This window comes from Puma concolor, chromosome B4 (assembly GCF_028749965.1).
Source record: "Puma concolor isolate L17-30 chromosome B4, mPumCon1.1.hap2, whole genome shotgun sequence".
Lineage (NCBI taxonomy): Eukaryota > Metazoa > Chordata > Mammalia > Carnivora > Felidae > Puma > Puma concolor.
Genome location: NC_141673.1, coordinates 54386257 through 54404382, shown reverse-complemented (window position 1 = coordinate 54404382; position 18126 = coordinate 54386257). Strand labels below are relative to the sequence as shown.

The 18126-nt window shown below is 38.0% G+C and overlaps 1 protein-coding gene and 1 pseudogene across 5 annotated transcripts in view; one reads left to right on the top strand and one right to left on the bottom strand.

The window, feature by feature from the left end:
- The first annotated feature begins 608 nt into the window (after window positions 1-608).
- MON2 (MON2 regulator of endosome-to-Golgi trafficking) overlaps window positions 609-18126 on the top strand; it is a 118931-nt gene continuing 101413 nt past the window's right edge. For 4 of the 5 annotated variants that reach the window (XM_086712922.1, XM_025927061.2, XM_086712921.1 and 1 more), the window contains exons 1-2: window positions 609-1134; window positions 15783-15846. In XM_086712922.1, coding sequence (XP_086569048.1) covers window positions 1024-1134; window positions 15783-15846 — 175 coding nt within the window. In that variant the 5' untranslated portion in view covers window positions 609-1023. The remainder of the gene's footprint in view (window positions 1135-15782; window positions 15847-18126) is intronic. The other variant, XM_086712923.1, reaches the window with a different exon arrangement.
- Window positions 9095-9656, bottom strand: LOC112863699 (activated RNA polymerase II transcriptional coactivator p15 pseudogene; annotated as a pseudogene).

Sequence of the window (18126 nt, the reverse complement as noted above, 5' to 3'; positions counted from 1 at the left end):
CTGGCAGGTGTAAGGAAGAATTCTGACTTTTACCGTGGGCAAAATGGAAGGCCAGCGGAGGGTTTTGGAACAAAGGGTAGTTTTCTCTGTCATTTTAAAAATTAGGGAAATAAAGGACTACTCCGCAGTTAGCGCACCAGTATGCTTTGTGCAACTCTGTGGAGGAATTGCAATTTAGGTACTTAGGAGGAAAATAAAATTAACAGGAGGTAGGCATTGGTTTGGGGCCACTAGCCCAGAGATTCCAGGGGGCAGAAATGACGAGGGACAAGACGGATGAAGATTAAAACAAAAGGAAGCAAACTGTTTACACCGAAATACAATATAACACGAACACACCCCAAGAGACACGCCAAGATACACGTGGCTCCATTCTGACAGCTGTCACATATCTACGAAGAAGCAAATTTAGACGAGGCAAATGGTGGCCCACGCCTAGCGGGTCCCAAAGTCGAGCTGGGGAAAGCAGCCCCTCCGGGAGCCGACCGAGCCCCGGACGTGACCACGCCCCTGGCCACGCCCCGCCTGCGGCTCACCGCCCCAGTTGGCCGCGGCGGGGGCGGTGGCCGCGGTGCCCGGAAGTGCGGCTGACGTGTCCCGGCCGCGCTCGGAATTGTGGGCGACTCGGCTAATGGCGTCGGCGAGTCTGGAGGGCTTGGGCGGCCAGCGCCGGAGATTTTGCCAGGTTGGCTGCTGACGAACTGTGCGGCCGGACCCCGCGGCAGCGGGAGGGACCTGCCCGCCTTGTGGGCTCCTCGGCCAGAGCCGCTGGAGCCTAGCGGGGCGGGGCGACCGGGGCGGGGGGGCGCCTCGGAGAGGAGCCGCGAGAGTTGCGAGAAGGCTGCGGGGGGCGCTCGGGTACGCTGTGGGTTCGTAGTCCAGGCCGGGCCAAGCCCCGCGGAGCCCAGGAGGCGCGCTGAGGAAGGGCCGGAGGTGCTCTGAGGGAGCTGCCGGTCGCCCGAAGGAGCTGACCGTGCTGGAGTTCGTTTGCGCCGCCCAAATTGGATTGTAGTTTGGTGGATCATGTCCGGCACCAACAGCCCCGAGGCAGTGAAGAAGCTGCTGGAGAACATGCAGAGCGATTTACGGGCCTTGTCCCTGGAATGCAAGAAGAAATTCCCACCTGTCAAAGAGGTAAGCTTTGGGTGACGTCGGGAGAGGGCACGGTGAGCATGTCTGGTCCTATTAGATCCAGTCCTTCGCTCCCAAACTCCTGTCTGATTTTAATTTGGTCCTCACCTTTCCAGATTTGCTAGTCGGTGGGTTGTTCCACAAGCGCTTTTTAGAGTTTTCTTTGGAGACGTCTGGGGAGCTTTGATTTTCTCCACTCCTGTCCTCCGGATTTAGGAATGAAGTTCGCGGAGTGAGCCGATGCAGCTAATTCAGCTGGTGTCTTACCCTCGCCTTTTCTGGCCTTTTTCAAGCTTGAAACTAGCCAAGCCAGAATTGAAAAAACTTATGTTTGTTGCTTCTAAAACTATCATCCATCGTTGCGGTGACATCTGTGCTCCTCACGTTTAAAGTGTGTATCACTCAAAGGGGAGTAGCCTTCCTTGTTGTCTTGTGTCATGCAGCTTCACTCTGTCAGTACCACGAAGTGTTAATAAATTATTCAGCCACTTAACTTACGACAAATATTGAAGACCCGCAATAATTATGTTAAGCCTTGTTATTAGCAATACTTTAATGGGAAGTTTGGGTTTAGAGTCAAATCCAGTACACCTTGAAATACGTGTTAACCTCTTTGAGCTTCAGTTTTCTTTCCTGTGTAAATAGGGTTAAAGGGTGGACTTACTGGATTATGATGGTAAAGTCGTCAGAGCAAAAAGGGTATTATTAAAAAAGAGGTTCCAGTTAATTATTTGTATAAATTCTCCAAATCTTTCCTAAACTGAAGAATTTGACGTTTAGTCACTATTGATTTTTTTCTCTTAAGATGCCATTTTATTTCTCTTAAACGTTTTAAAAATGCTTCCCAATTTCCTTTCTCATATCGGGGACAAGATATTTCAGTGATAAACTTGTAAAAGCAATCATTTTTATTTTTCTATAATATAGTTTGGCCTACCAGCAATTTTATTTACTATTTAGGATTCACCAAAAGTTTACTAGGAATTTTGGAATGTTTCATATTAATTTAAATGTTTTGCCTTTATAAAGGTTTTGTAATTAAAACTTACCCAATAAAGTTTGGATTTTAGGCTTCCAAGGAATCTTAACTTTTCTGTAAGTGCTTTTGGTTTCATTAGTCTTCAACATGCTCCATCTACTATTCCTTTAATAAAGTAAGCAAATATTACCCAATAATGGGAACCTGATGTGCCACTTTTGGAAAGATAACTATCGAAATATATTTTATTTCAGATACTCAATAGCTTGTGATACCAATTTTAATTATTTTCTCTGTGTCATTTTCTGCTGAAAGTTATAATAAGTAATTTTAAGGAATTAAGCAGTTTTAAAGAATTTTAAAGAATTAGACTGTTCTGTTGTATTTTTGACAATAATTTATAGAACTGATTGTTCGCAGCTCTTATAATTTATATAGAAACTAAGATTCCTCTATATTACATATAAAGGTCTTTGTGGACTTGTTTGAGAATTTAGTTGCCATTTATTACCTTATTTTTTTTAGAAAATGCATTCAGAATTCCAAACAGGTAATTTGCAGAGTCCTAGAACTCAGTCCATTTAATCTAGGAACTTTAAATATAGCTCATTAGCTCTTTTATTTGGACATTGGCCAAAGAAATACTTGGTGATTGCACTACTCTTTGAGGTAATGGCAAAAATCATTCTTGGTGTGATTATCTCTGATACATAATTTCCTATATAGTACCTACTCCGTAAGAATTTGTTGAATGTAAGAACCTTGACGTTTTAACCAGTGGCACTTCTAATATGCTTAGGGGCCCACTTTAGGAATTAGAAAATGACCATCACTGTGTTACCAGTTTAAAACAGTAATGAAGTAATTAGTCTAAAAGTGATGATTTTATAGGAGGGACCCTTGACTTTCAAGAAATATTTTGATTGAATTAAATTTTTCCTGATAAATTAATAGCAATTTTGGCTTTTGTTTTCTAAGAAACTGGTAAGTTTTTAGTTTTATTTATTTGGGGGATGAAGGATGAAATCATGACCTGAGCTGAAGTCGGACACTTAACCTTCTGAGCCACCCAGGTGCCCCAAGGCAAGGCCTTTCTAAGTATAAAAAGCTTTTCCATCTGTATACTGATTTGCTAGGTAACACTCTCCCAGTATCTTCACAGTTATTAGTTGAAAAATACTTCTGACCTTCTTATAAGGGTACTTAAGAACTTACAGTGGTAATTGTATATGTACTTTGGAAGGCAGATCTCCTTCCCCAGTACTTTTTTTTTAATGTTTATTTATTTTTGAGAGAGGGAGACACAGAGTGCAAGCAGGGGAGGGGCAGAGAGAGAGGGAGACACAGAATCCGCAGCAGGCTCCAGGCTCTGAGCTGTCAGCACCAGCTTATTTTTCTTAGTCCTTAAATATGAATCTTTATGTTTCAGCAATGTAACTTTTTTAGGACACGTTTACTAGCTAATCTGTTCTGGAATACTTGTATGAATAATTTTTTCTTTGCCTTAAAAATTACCTTAAAGCTTTGTAAAATTGCTTTTCTGAAAGTGACGCTCACTGCCTTCAGAGGCACTAATCTCTGAAGCTTTATGTTTATGTATTTAATGAATAAAACATTTTGGTCATTTTCTATTTGCAGGCATTATTCTGGAAACAAATGAGAGGGATCCAACTGAGCTTGGAAGTATGTCAGAGAGAGTTTGTAATTCTTCAGTTGAGTCTTAATAGGATGAGTAGAAGCAAGCCAATAGAAGAAGGGGGCGGTCATTCTAGGCAGAGAAATTAGCACAAGTTTGTATTCCATGTTAAATAAATTTCATGCTGAAGGTAATTAGGAGCCATTAAAGGTTTTTAAGAGAGGGAATAATATCAAATTCATATTTAGTAGCATTTCCGTAACAGTATTCATGGGAAGAATTAGAGGGGACTAACATTGACGAAGAGAGTAAATTTTAAAAAGTGATGATTGCCAGTGTCGAGGTAGCAGTAGAGGTAGACAGGAGGTTGCTTGCATTGTGATAGTCATGTGTGAAAGAGAGAGTATGGATTAAAAAGAGACTTAGCAGTTTAAATTATCAGGGCATAGTGACCTTTTATATAACGTAGAGAAAGAAATCTATGATGCCTCCCAGGTTCTGGCTTGGGAAACTGGGTAGATCACTAAGAGAAGGAACGTAAGAGGAGGTGATGTTTTTGGGAAAAGTGAGTAGTCGTGAATATAATAAGTTTAACATTTATGTGTGTGTCAAGTGGAACTGACCAGTAGGTATTTGAAAGTGATGGTTTGGTTCTTAAGGAGGAGGTCTAGAATTTCAGATTTAGGAGTATCAGTTTATATATGATAATAGAAACCATAGGAGTAGATAAGATGGGTCTGGAACAGTGCATAGCATGAGAATGTCAGAGCCGAAGAAGGAAGTTTGGGAAACAACAGCAGTAAAGGGAAAGAGGCAGCTGACTAAGGTTAAGGAAATGGGAGAGAAAGGGAATACTTGGCAGAGCAAGGTCCCTGAGAAGCTGGAGTTTCAAGGGCATAAGTAAATGAACTGGCTCTCACTCTGAGAAGGAACATATTTTCTTCTGACAGAGGAAGGGAAGAAGAAAAAAATGAGTTTGAATGTGATAAATTTGAAGGAGGGACATTGTGGAGAGATAGCAAGTCGTGGATAGTTTGGCCTATGGCCTCTATTCTTGGTAAGGTAGGAAACAAGCTTATTGCTGGGAGCAATTGGTGATGAAAGGAGTGACGGGTAGAAAGTTTGAGAGGAGCAGTGGATTGCTTTGTAGAAGTGGAGGAGAAATTAACCTGGGACACTAAAGAGTCTTGGCAGGAAAAGTGGTTGAAATGATGATAGATGGTAAGATCTGTGTTCTATTTCTAAAGAAGGAAATACATAAAACTTTGATTGATTGGAAGAAGATGGAAGGGTTAAGGGACTAGCAGCACCAATTTAATCAAAGAGCGGTGGGAGAGCTAGAAGGACCGGGATTGGCACAGGAAAGGGATGTTGGATTTCAGATTGCCAAGTCATGCTGCACTAGAGGATGATGAAGTCCAGGGAATGGGTGGTAGAAGAGGAAGGGGATGAAGACCATTTAAGCTGAGGTGGTCAGAATTAAGGTTTTGAATGGATTTTCTCTCTCTTTTTTAGTGAGGTGGAATCAGGAAGGGTGTAAATAGTAAAAAAGTGCAAGTAGTCTTCCTATGCTGTCTTTGTTTCCCCCTGTGTATGTGGGCTTGACAGAACCTAGGTGGGCAGGGATTTTTGCCTTAAGCAGAAGTTCTTGTGGTAGAGTTCCTCAGGGCCCAGTGTTTTTTATGTGTTAGTTTGGTGAAAGAGATGCTTTTTACTCACCATAACAGGATTCTCCCTTTAACCAGCTATTTGGAGATTGAAGATCAAGTCAGTTGGCTTTTCTGGTAGGGAGAAGATCTCATTTTCAGGACCTTGTGACAGCGGAGAATGAGGGCTGGATAATGTTTATTACATGTTTCGTTGGGAGCTATTTGGGTTTAGCATTTTATAACGTACTATAGTTTTTTTTTCTGATGACGTTAGTTGGACAGATTTGCTCATGACACAACCAATTGTGTTCTTTCTCTCAAAAGTATGACAGAATAGGTCGATGTTTTACATAATGAAATAAATTAATTTTCATAATTAATTAAAAAAAAACTTGCCAGCACCAGTCACATAAATAATGACAATTATGGTAAGGAGTTAGAAGTCATTTTGGTCAAGACTTACTTTCCTATATAATGCAATTTTAGATAATTGTGTTAGATGTGCACGTGGCCTTTGACCTTTGTTTTTTTGCTTTGTTTTGACTCTGCTCTTTCTTTGACTTTATTCCATAAAAGTTATATTAGATTCCTAAGTCTCATTAAATTCATTTTCTTCCGATAAGCAATTTAGATGTTGACTTCAAGAATATATAAGCACAACTTTTTCACTAGGACTTCGAGGAAAATTTTGCTAGATTATTGCAGTATTCTAAGAGCATTTTTACAGTGAGATTTCTTTAAAAAGCTTTTGGTTATTCTATAACCTGTATTATACACTTATTAAAGTTCCATAACCAGTGAAATTTATTATTAAAGTATAAAACATAATAATTTATTTTTTACTAAGTTTTTGACCATTGCATTTTTACTTTTATGAAGGAAATGAATAAGCAAAGATCACTGGAAACATACTTTAGTCAAATGTATTGATTATCTTTTTAGCACTGTGCTTTGGTGATACAGAAGAAATAAATGACATTTATCTGGCTCATAAACCAAAAAGGAAGACATACTCCAAAAATGGAATTATTTTTCTTTTTTCTTTTATATAAGCATAGCTTATTTTCAGTCATGTACGAAACACTGGGTTTTGCCGGTACTGTTATAATTTAATAGAAATTTATTAGTTTCTTAAGTATAAAGCATGGCGAAAGATAAAAAAAAAAATGAATGAGAGACTGCCTTTATTTTTATGAAGTTAACTCAGTGTTGAGTAAAGTATTGTCTTTCCATTAGGCTAGGGAGGTTGCATCCATTTACTTTATTACAAGATGCTATTTTAATTTTACCGATGAGGAAATTATGGTTTCCTCTTGGCTCAGTAACTTGCATAAATTAGTAGATCTAGAAAGTGGAAGAACTGGGATGTGGCTCCCTGTGCATCTGTCTCTAACTCCTCTCCATTACTCCCAGCTGCAAAATGCCTTCAAAACGTACTTACTTGTTTCTATCATTGTTTCCATTTGTCTGCCTTGCTTCATTATTTGTTACTATTCATCATTCTTTCCATGTTGCCATTCTCTCATTTTGATGTTTGTAGCACTCTACTTTCCTATTACTCCTTCTCTCTCAGTATTCCTTCCCTTCATGTTTATGTAGAATTGTATCCCAAGCTCTGTTTTCAGGCCTCTTCTGCATGCTCCTCCCTCATTACTGTCTTCTACTTACCCCCAGTAAAGCTGCTGGGCTTTACCCTGATGCTGAGGACTCCTGAATCTACTCCGTGTACTCTGCTCTCTTTCCTGAGCATAGACCAGTGTCTTTCCTTAGACCAGAATATCTTTCCCATACTTGACATAGGACTTTTTGTAGTTAAACTTATTTGCCCTAAAACTTGCCCTTTACCCACATTTCACTTGTTCTGTTAATGGCATTTATCACTGTTGCTTACCTTAGTCACATTTGGCTATCTTCTCCCCCTCAGTTCTCTTTCTTTATTCATTGTCAGCTGTTCCTTCCTTCTCTGTAGTTTCCAACATACCTCTTCTTTTTTCTGTTTTCTCAGCTTATTATTGTAGTACCAAATTTCAAATACCTGGCCGTTAATATGCATCAATGGCACACAAAAAAAATCATTCTGTATGGTGGGGTGCCTGGGTGGCTCACTCGGTTTAATGTCCCACTTCAACTCAGGTCATGATCTCGCAGTTTGTGAGTTTGAGCCCCGCGTTGGGCTCTGTGTTGACAGCTCGGAGCCTGGAGCCTGCTTCGCGTTTTGTGTCTCCCGTTCTCTCTGCCCCTCACCTGCTCACAGTGTGTCTGTGTCTCTCTCTTTCTCAAAAATAAATAAACATTAAAAAAATGAAAAGAAAAACCATTCTATATGTAACCACTAGCTTAATATACCTAAGCAGCTCAGAAACCCTTAATGGCTACTCTCTACTTACTGGACCCCTTAGTATAGCATTTAAGACCATCCTTGATCATCCCAACCTTCCTTTCTAGCTTCATCATCCTCAGTTTTTCCTGATATGCCTTTGTACTTCAGCCAAGGTGTATTGCCTGCTATTTATTCTCCAGATATATCCTGCTGCTTCTCTCTTCCATGCTTCTGAGGTTCCTTTTGCTGGCCCATTATCTCCTTCTTTTTTTTTTTTTTTTTTTAAATGTTTGAGAGAGCGTGAGCAGGGGAGGGGCAGAGAAGGGGACAGAGGATCCAAAGTGGGCTCTGTGCTGACAGCAACGAGCCTGATTTGGGGCTCGAACTCACAAACTGAGATCATGACCTGAGCCTAAGTCAGCTGCTTAACCAACTGAGCCACCTAGGTGCCCACCTTCTCCTCTTTTTAAATTAAGGTCCTACCTTTCATTGAATCCCACTTTAAATGTTGCTTGTCTGTTTGTTGCATAAATAAATCAACTTTACAGATAATTTTCTAATTTCTCCCCTCATTCCCTTCATTCATTTGTTCATGAAATAGTTTTTGAGTACCTACTCTGCGCTATGTACTGTTAGTTGTTAGAGCAAAAACAGTTACAGCTCCTGCCCACATTTTCAAACTAATATGTTTTCTTCTCTTTTCTTAACTTTCATTTAAACATATTTTAGGTGTACCCTGAGTGGCTCAGTCAGTTAAGCGTCGGACTTCAGCTCAGGTCATGATCTCACGGTTTGTGAGTTTGAGCCCTGCATCAGGCTCTGTGCTGACAGCTCAGAGCCTGGAGCCTGCTTCAGATTCTGTGTCTCCCTCTCTCTCTGCCCTTCCCTTGCTTACCTGCAGTCTCTCCCTATCTCAAATATAAACAAACATAAAAGATTTTTTTTTAATTTATTTTATAAGTTATTTCCATATAAGTCTTATGTTTTACCTTTTGTTTAGTTATTTTAGGTTTTTTTTTGGGGGGGGGAGTCTAAATAGCACCTTAAAGGGTCAGTTTTACATCTTGTTTATACTTCTGTTCACCATAGTGCAAAGTATTTGTATATCTAGGAGGTACTAATTAGTTACTTTTTAGAGGTTAAATTTTTTAAAAGGAAAGAAAAGGGATACCATATATATAGGAATATCATATATATATATTTAGTGATCCACATGTAATCTGCATTTTTTTTACATTTACTTATTTTTTGTTTTTATTATTATTTTTTTTAATATTGTATTACTTGATTTTATTTTACAGTAGGTGGTGGGCACAAAGCAATCCTCTTTTACATTTTTAATACTGTACATTAAAAAAAAAGTATTCATCTTACAAATTGTTCTGCAATCCAAATATGCAATAGCTTGGAAAACAACATTTAGAAAACAAAAGCCAATGTAAAAAGACAGATTAAAACAACTAGAACAGTACAGGTTTTATATGGCTCTGATTTTACAGTTTACTGCATCATCAGTGTCAGAAATCTGTTCCTTCAGCTGGCTCCATTGCTTAGGATTTAAAGAAATACCTTTTCTTCCTGGTTTTATTTCACCTTCCGGATCCATCCAGTATTCTCTAATATCAATTAGGACTTTCCCTTTAAAGTCTCAACCACTGACATACCTCATTTTCCCAGTCTGAAACATGTTATCATCTCTGTGGCTCCTACTCTTCTTAGAGGATAATAGGGCTCTTGAATTCTCAGCGGTCTTTTGCTTCTTTACAGGTTTTTCTGGAGTAACCTGCCTTTTCCGCTTTAACTTTTTGTCAACCTCACACTCAGAATCACTGCCCGAAGAGCTTGAAGAAACAAGTTCCTTTGACTTAGGCATTGCTCCACTCTTGCAGCTGAACAGCCCTCTGCTCACTTGCTTGCAAGTGGAGTTTACTTATTTTGAGAGAGAAAAAGCATGAGCTGGGGAGGGCCAGAGAGAGAGGGAGAGAGAGAATCTCAAGTAGGTTCTCTGCTCACAGAACCCAACTCTGGGCTCCATGTCATGAACCGTGAGATCGTGACCTGAGCCAAAATTAAGACTCAGAAGCTTACCCAACTGAGCCACCCAGGTGCCCCTGCATTTCAGTCTTTCATTTGATATGTTAAAGAACTTTTTTTGTTGTTGTTTTGTAGAAGCCAGGGTTTGTTGTTGTTGTTATTTGGTTGGGTTTTTTTGTTTGTTTTGGGGCAGTGTTTGTTTGTTTGTTTTTGAGAGACAGTACACATGTACCCATGGGTGGAGCTGGGGAAGGGCAGAAAGAGAGGGAGAGAGAGAATCTTAAGTAGGCTCCACACCCATTGCAATCCCTGACCCAGGCTCCATGGGACTCCATCTCCCAATCATGAGATCATGACCTGAGTGGAAGTCAAGAGTCAGATGCTTAACTGACTGAGCCACCCAGGTGCCCAGGTCAGAGGTTTTGAGTTAGATGCCATGTAGGTATATATCTTTCAGAGTTTGGGGTTGTAAACCAATTATATGTTATAGAAGAAAACCGTATTGGTTTCAGTGTATTAATTGTTTTATGAGCATATTGTCCTGTAGGGAGTATTCTGGATCTCCTTATTCCCAAGTGTGGACTTCATTTTAGTTTTTTTTATTTTACCTGATATCTAAAATCATAAGTCTTTAGGCAGCTTTATACCTCCCTGATATCTTATGGGTACATTTTTGGATTCAAATTGCTGTTAACCTGAGTTTCATAATACTACCTCAGCTCTTGTTTTATGCTATGTAAGTAAATAATTCATTTGGACCTTTGGTAAATTTGTTCTCATTTTGAGGTCAATTTTCATAGATGTGAAAAGTATGTATTTTTTTTAAAAGACAACATAGGAAAAAACAGAACATAGGAACTTTGATGAAGGGAAGCATCATTAATTTTTTTTTAATTGTAAAATTGTTTCTAGTACAAGTAGTGGACCTCTGTTAATTCCCTTCCTAGCATCCATTCCCTCTCGCTTCCTTCTGTAGTAGGCTGCACTCTTCTTTCATTTCCAGACCTTTGGATTGAGATGAATTAATCTCATTCCTTCCTTAGGGTACCTTGATTAGTTTAATCTAATTTAAACCCTCCCCACCGTCACCAGCCCCACCTTCATTTCTGTCCAAGTTACATAATGCCAGTGAGTGCTTCTGGACAAGGAGTTTCCTCTTCCTTTTTAAAAAGCTGCTAAAAGAGGCCTTTCTCATATAAAATTGTGAAATGTAGAATGGCTGCAACTGTTTTTATTGGCAAGTTTGGAAGTGGCCAAAGGATGGACCTACCCATGGAACAGGACGGAACCAAGAGAATGGCAGAAAGGTGGACCAGCAGCCCTGACGGCCTTGTGCATACCTGGATTGGATTTCCTCTGGGTTTTTAATTAGTGGGTAGTAGAGTCTCCTTCTCTACTTAGAACTTGTAATACTTTTGTTTAGAAGCATTTATTATGTAGCTCCTGTGTGCCAGGCACTGTGATAGACGTTAGTGATATGGAGCGACAAATGGAATAGATTTCTTGTCCTTATAGGGCATATAGCTAGAATGGAGGAACAGACGTGTAGTGAGATGAGTGGGATAAAGTGTTACCGGTACAAACCATAGACAGCCCACAAAGATGGAAAGGCTTTTTCATAGTTACCAGAGAAAAAAATTGATGGAAGAAATTATTTCTGTCACTGCTCTTATAGTACCAAAAGTAGGAGAGCCTGCTCTTTAAGCCTACAGTTATCTTCATTTTGTGAGCAGTGGTTTAATTTCAGCAAAGCATTATTTGTCGCATTAGTGTTGATTTGGGTTTGTATATAACTTGTATATAACTATAATTTAAGAGCTGTAAAAATAGGAATTTATTCCTAGTAAGTTTATACAAACTTAAATTTATCAGTAACTGGGTAGGTTCATGATTTTTTTTTTTTTTTAAAGGAAGTCCTTAAACTACTCAGTTTTGAGAAACACTAGTTGGGATAGGCACTGGGGAACCATTGAAAAGTTGAGTCAATGGATGAATGGAAGGCAAGATTCTAAGTCCAGAAATCTTTTAGTTTAGGTTGGTAATGAGCAGTTTTTTTTTTTTTTTTTTTAATGTTTGTTTATTTTTGAGAGAGAGTGTGAGCGGGAGAGGGTCATAGAGAGAGGGAGACAATCCAAAGCAGGCTCCAGGCTCCGAGCTGTCAGCACAGAGCCTGAAGCAGGGCTTGAACCCATAAACTGCAAGATCATGACCTGAGCCAAAGTTGGACACCCAACTGATTCAGCCACCCAGACACCCCAGCAGTTTGAATGAAGGTGCAGAAGTGGGATTTGAGAGAAAGGGTACAAAATATGTTCCCTACATAGCCTTTGTGGCTGATATGATTTGTGGGATGAGAGAGAAACCCCAGATGTCTAGTCAGTGACTGGATGGATACTGCTGCTGTTCAGAGAAGTAGAGACTATAGGAAAAGGAACAGGTTTTTTCTGGGGCTGAAGTGGAAGTGTGTAGAGGGGGTGACAGGATGACACCTGTTTTGAGTATCTTGAATCTAAGGTGCCTTTTAAACATTTAGGTTAGTAAGTCCTATAGTTTAGGAGACAGGAATATAATTTGGGAGTCTACAGTATTTAGAAAGTAATTGAAACCAGGGAATTATTTTTGCCCAGGAAAAGTTTACTGAGTGAGAAGTGAGGTCAAAGATATTCTAGACAGTCTTGGAAGAGGAGTCCACATTCTCTCTTGTCTCTGTTTTTTTGTGCTACTAGCCTCCCTATTCAAAGTCCCTGGGGAGTATGTCTATTTGGGTAATCAAAGAATATTGAAGAAAAGAAAAGGTATTTCTTGAGAGAGATTAATTTTAAGAGTAACAAGCATTAAATACTGCTGTGTATTTTAAGACTTTTGGTATTTTCCCCAAACTCACAGATTGCCTCCCCCCAGGAATACCCAGGAATGGAGATATTAGACTACACACCTTAACCTATGTCATCTCTATCCAGTCCACAGAACTGGCAACTTTTTTCTTTTTTTTCTTTCTTTCTTTCTTTTTTTTTTTTTTGTCAACTTCAGCAACAACAACAACTTCTCCTTCTCCTTCTTCTCCTTCTTCTCCTCCTTCTTATTCTTTTTAAATATTTTATGCATGAGGGCCAATTCATAAAAAAGAACTATGTTTAAAATAATTGAGTAGTTAACCTGTGGATATACAAGATACCTGTTCAGAGTAGGGGATACTTTTAAAGCAAGAAGTTAAAGACTCTTCTTTACATAGACTGTCCTTGATAAAGAGAAGGAAATCTGAGTCTGAATACCTCCATTTATTTGAGACACTTGAAGATGTAGCTAGGCTTCGGTATAAAGCAAGACTGCAGTGGTTAGAGGGACCCTGATATACATGTGTTGTCAATAAACATTGATATTGAAACTTTCCAGCAACACAGTGTGCCTAGAGAATAAGATGTTACAGTTTCAAAATTTGAGAGTAGAAACCTGCATGTAAGAAATGAGGAACTATGTGATAGGTCTAATTATATCTAAGGCAACAAATAGTCCTTTTGGTGGTTTTTTTTGGTGTGTTTAGGAAAGAAAACACTGGTTTTATGTATCTTTTAAACCACTACTTTGGAACTATTGAACTTTAAAAAATGTTCTTATTCCTTTTCCTTACTGTGTATATGTGTAAATATAATTGGTAAACATTTTATACTCCTTACAACTTATTTATTTATACTTATTTGTACTTATTTATGATATAGACATGGGTCAACTCTTAATTAATCTCAAGAAATCAAAACAGTGTTTGGCAAATCTGAAATCTTTTAGTGACATCTAGATACTAATCTAGCATGCCATAGGACTGATTTTGGAAACTGTTAAGAAGGTCAGGCTGGCTAGAATTCCAGAAAGTCAGGACAAATGACATTGCTATTTATGATGATGGTTCAGTGTGATCAATTTTTGTTGAAAATGAAGCAGAAAGAAATAATTGAATTTGAACATATACGGGGTACCTATGGTTATAGTGAAGATGGGGAGAACTTGAAAATCATGGCAGAAGAAATCTCAGTGACCACAGAATGGCCCTGTAACAAACCCAACAGAGTTTGAGATGAGATATGTGAGTATAACAAAGTATAGATAATAATTTCAGTGTCCTTGAATTTTGTATTTGTTTTGTCTGATTTTTCTTTCTCCAAATCTTTATTATAAATGTGCTATGGTTTGTACATCTAAAATGTGTTCAGAATCTGACTTCTTACCATCTCAGTCACTATTACCTTGAGCTTATCCACCATCATCTTTTGCCTACATTATTGCAACTGTCTCCTAAATTTTGTTGCATATTGGACTCACCTGAAGATTTGAAAAAATACTGATGCCAGCTCCCGCTGGCATTCCTTGGAATGTATTGCAACCTGGGCATCAAGGATTTTTTTAAGCTTCTGGTGTCTCTAATATGTACTCCCCGCAAATTATCAGAAAATCAGTAATCTTTCCCTGAAGTAATTTATTTTGACTATATTTCTGCTTGTAGCCATATTAATTTAATTTGGGACATTTCCATTTCTTAAAGTTGTAGAACTAAGGCCTTCTTGGTTGTGAGCAGTGAAAGCTGACTGGCTGGTTTAAGCAGAAGTGAAGTTTACTGCTGTCATCAGAAAGAATTCTGTCTTGTTTCTGCTTTTCTTTGCCATTAGCCTCCATATTCAAAATCCCTGGTAGGTGTGTCTGTTTGGATTAGAAGAAGCTGCCAGGCCATGTGGGAAAGCCAGGTATCTGGCATTTTCAATTTTTAATAGTGGGAGATAAGTTCCACTTGCTTACTCATCTTGCTAAACTCATGAAGTTGGGAAATCTCTAGACACAGGCAAGGGCTTCACATGCTTGGAAGCCAACAAAGTGACGAAGGTCTGCTATACATAGGATAACCTACAATGTGTTATTTATTTTAATCCACTGGTACTCAAGCTAAGAACCCACAGGACACTGCTGTTATTCCATTAATATTTTTAAACCTTTAGAACCTGCTACCACTTGTCCCTTAGTAAGCAATAAGAGATAACAAAATAAATGAACAAGTAGCAAGCAAATTAATAGGACAACTTAGATATATAGCTTATGAATATTGATATATTATTTTTGGAGACCAGTATAAGTATAAAATAGGCATGGTTCTTGCTAGTAAAAATGTTCTGAGTTTCTATGATGGAAGTTATATATCAATGTTATATGTCAGCACTGTCCAGTAGAAATAAAATGTGGACCACAGATGTAATCCATATGTGTAATTTTAAATTGCATTAAAAAAGTAAAAAGAAACAGGGGCATTTAATTTTAATAATATGTAATTTAACCCAATATGTTCAAAATATTATTTCAACATTTAATCAGTGCAAATATTTAAGGGATAGTTTGCATTTCTTTTCCATATTAAGTCTTCAAAATCTGTGTATTTTATACTTAGAATACAGCTGAGTTCAGACTAACCTCACATAAAGTGCTTAATGGCTACTGTATTGGACAGCACAATTCTGTGGCATTTTGTAAAATGCTATATAACTTCCAAATACTGCCCACTAAACATACTTCTCGTGAAGCGTTTTAGGTACCTTATAAAAATCTAATGGTTGTTTAAAAAATGTAAACTAAAAGTAATAATAAAGTTCTTGGTTATTCAGTGTCTTTGAATCCAAAAAGGTTTTACTGGATTTTGCGGTATTTGGCTTTTTTTTTTTTTTTTTTTTAATGGTCGGAGGAGGTATGAAATGGGGAAGAGAAACCTAATTTTTTATTAGGCTTTGTTTCTGTTTATTATTTTTATATTTTATGAACACTTCAATTCATGAGGGATTAGATGTGCCTTAGGCAGAGAAGGGCGACGTGCTGTAGTGCCGAGCTTGCGTGTGAACAATCAAATGAATCATATTTTACGACCTATAATGTATATGGCACTACTAGGCTTTAGTATTTGAAGTTTTGTAAATAAAAGTAACAGTGATCATATATATTTCTTTCCCTAGCTAATCCATGTTGATAGTAAGTTTTATGTTCTAATTATTTTTATTCTTACAGGCTGCTGAATCAGGAATAATAAAAGTTAAAACAATAGCTGCACGAAACACCGAAATTTTGGCAGGTAATTTTTTGCATTAAAAATTCAACAATTAATGAAAATTTCACTAATAGTAAAAGTGCACACTTTAAAACAACAAAAAACAGCCAACAGTTTTCTGTAGCCTCTCCTCTGTGCCCTGGCATGCTATTTATGATAAAGAATATGTAAAAGTCCCTAACTTATGAACTAATTGGGTTTGCCAAGGATGAATGTTATAAAATTCTCTGAAATTAGAAAGCTTTAAACTACTAACTCCTTACAGGCAAGGATTTGCATTCTCCTCCACTTCTCAGTCACCTAAAACACACCTTACCCATAAAAGGCATTCAATTAATATTTGTTGTATTGAATTGAATAAAAGGTTGGTTCTCAGTCCACCTTCCAAGATCTATTTTATCTTTAGTATAATATAAACAGGTGATAGCGTAGCATTATAAATTTAGTAGTACTATATGAGTTTTGAATCGTAGGACTAAGACAGTATGGTCATGAAGAAAGAGTGGGAGTAGGGTGGAAGAAAGAAGAAAATGTTTTCTTACATTCTCGTGATTGAACCTGGTTTTCAAGGAGGAATTTTAAGAGTTGTCTTTGGCACTCTTTTGATAGTCTACTCGTTACTTTTTTTTGGTGCCTTCTTGTTCTTGCCTCTGTAATGAACATGGAAAAGAAGGAAACTGGATTTTCTGAGAATCTGTTACATGTGAGACATTCGTGCCACTTTGTCTTATAAAAGACAACCTTGTGGGGAAATGTTTTTATGTTATAGTAGAGCAAATCGATATGCAAAGAGATTAAGTTACTTGACTAAGGTCATATGATAAATGGTGGAACTAGACTGAGGCCCCTGGCTGTTGAGAATCCAGGGCATGTTCTTCCTGCTACAGTATGCTGCCGTGATAATGTGAGGTTTCCACACTAGCCCCTCCCTCCCAGGTGTTTATACTTAATCATTGCTTACTTCACTGATTCTTCGTTCTGCATTTCCAGCTCCAGCGGTGCTATTAGTCTCAGCTGGTTACAGGAGAAAAATAGTCCTATTAAGTTAATTTACCCAAAATCCAAATAGTGACGAATCTCTCTAACTCTCATAAATCTCTTTACATTTTTAAAAAAGGATACCAGAAAAGCTCTAATTGGTGGAATTTCAAAGACTATTACAAAATGAAATGAAGACTTTTGGGGGGCAGTTTAAGGGTGGAAGGCGGATTTCACTTAGGCTTGCAGCTTTGCTGGACATGTGCCCATAGGGTGAGCTCTCCTGTGTTGCATCTGTTTCTCACAGCTTCTTCTCTGATTTTGAACATTGTGTCAAAACACCATATAGTTTCATAACATTATTCACAGCATTGAATAATGCTCTGTGTGCATTTTGAGAAGGGGTATAGTGAAAGTGGTGGGTAAAGGCAAAGGTAGGTGTGGTTGGATTGGGAGGGTGGGCTAGTGGGTTTGGGAGATGCATGTTGGGTGGATTTAGCAACTGTGAGGACATTAATGTTTAAAGATAAATTATGATCTGGATATTTTTAAGTTGGCCAGGCGTATTAGAATATCCTTACAGATAATAACTTTTGCTACCATAGTTGCTAATATCATGGTTAGTCTTTAATCATTTCTCCAACAGTGGAAGTTTTCATTGGGTCTGTAGTTGATGGAAAATTTTAAAAAGAGACTGATTTCTTCAGAGGATTGCTGTCTGGTGCAGAGTTCTATACTAAAGTAAGGTGTCTAATTGGTTAATCTTAAGGAGGAGTAAGAAAAATTTTGTCTCAGTATGCATTTAATATATAGGGGGCTATTAATTGCATTTTAATTCAATTAGCTGTATTCAAATCAAACTAAAACAAATCTTTATGCGCATACAATTAATAGTTCATGCTTTAATGTCCATAGTTTCCAGGGCCATGTACTTGAGGACTGTATTAGCATTTACACTATTTCCTAGCATTTTTTACCAAGTATAACAACTGATACTTTAAAATGTATACATTTTTAGACCACTAGCATCTTGAAAATCAAGGGCTCTTAAGAACAAGGAAAGAGTTTAGTCAATATATAGTTTCTAAACTGCTTAATTAGAGTATAGTTAACACTAAAAACAATTTTTAGTTGACTTTTTAAAAAATTTCATTTCCTGAGAAGTGTTTACTTCTCTATGGTGGTAGGGACTGTAAATTACTACTTTTGTGCTCTCATGGATGTTAAAGATATCAAACAATGGAGGAATCTCAAATGAAATTGGATATTGAATTCTCAGATATCTCTACATATTCCAAAAATACAAAGGGTTGCTATAAAAATCAG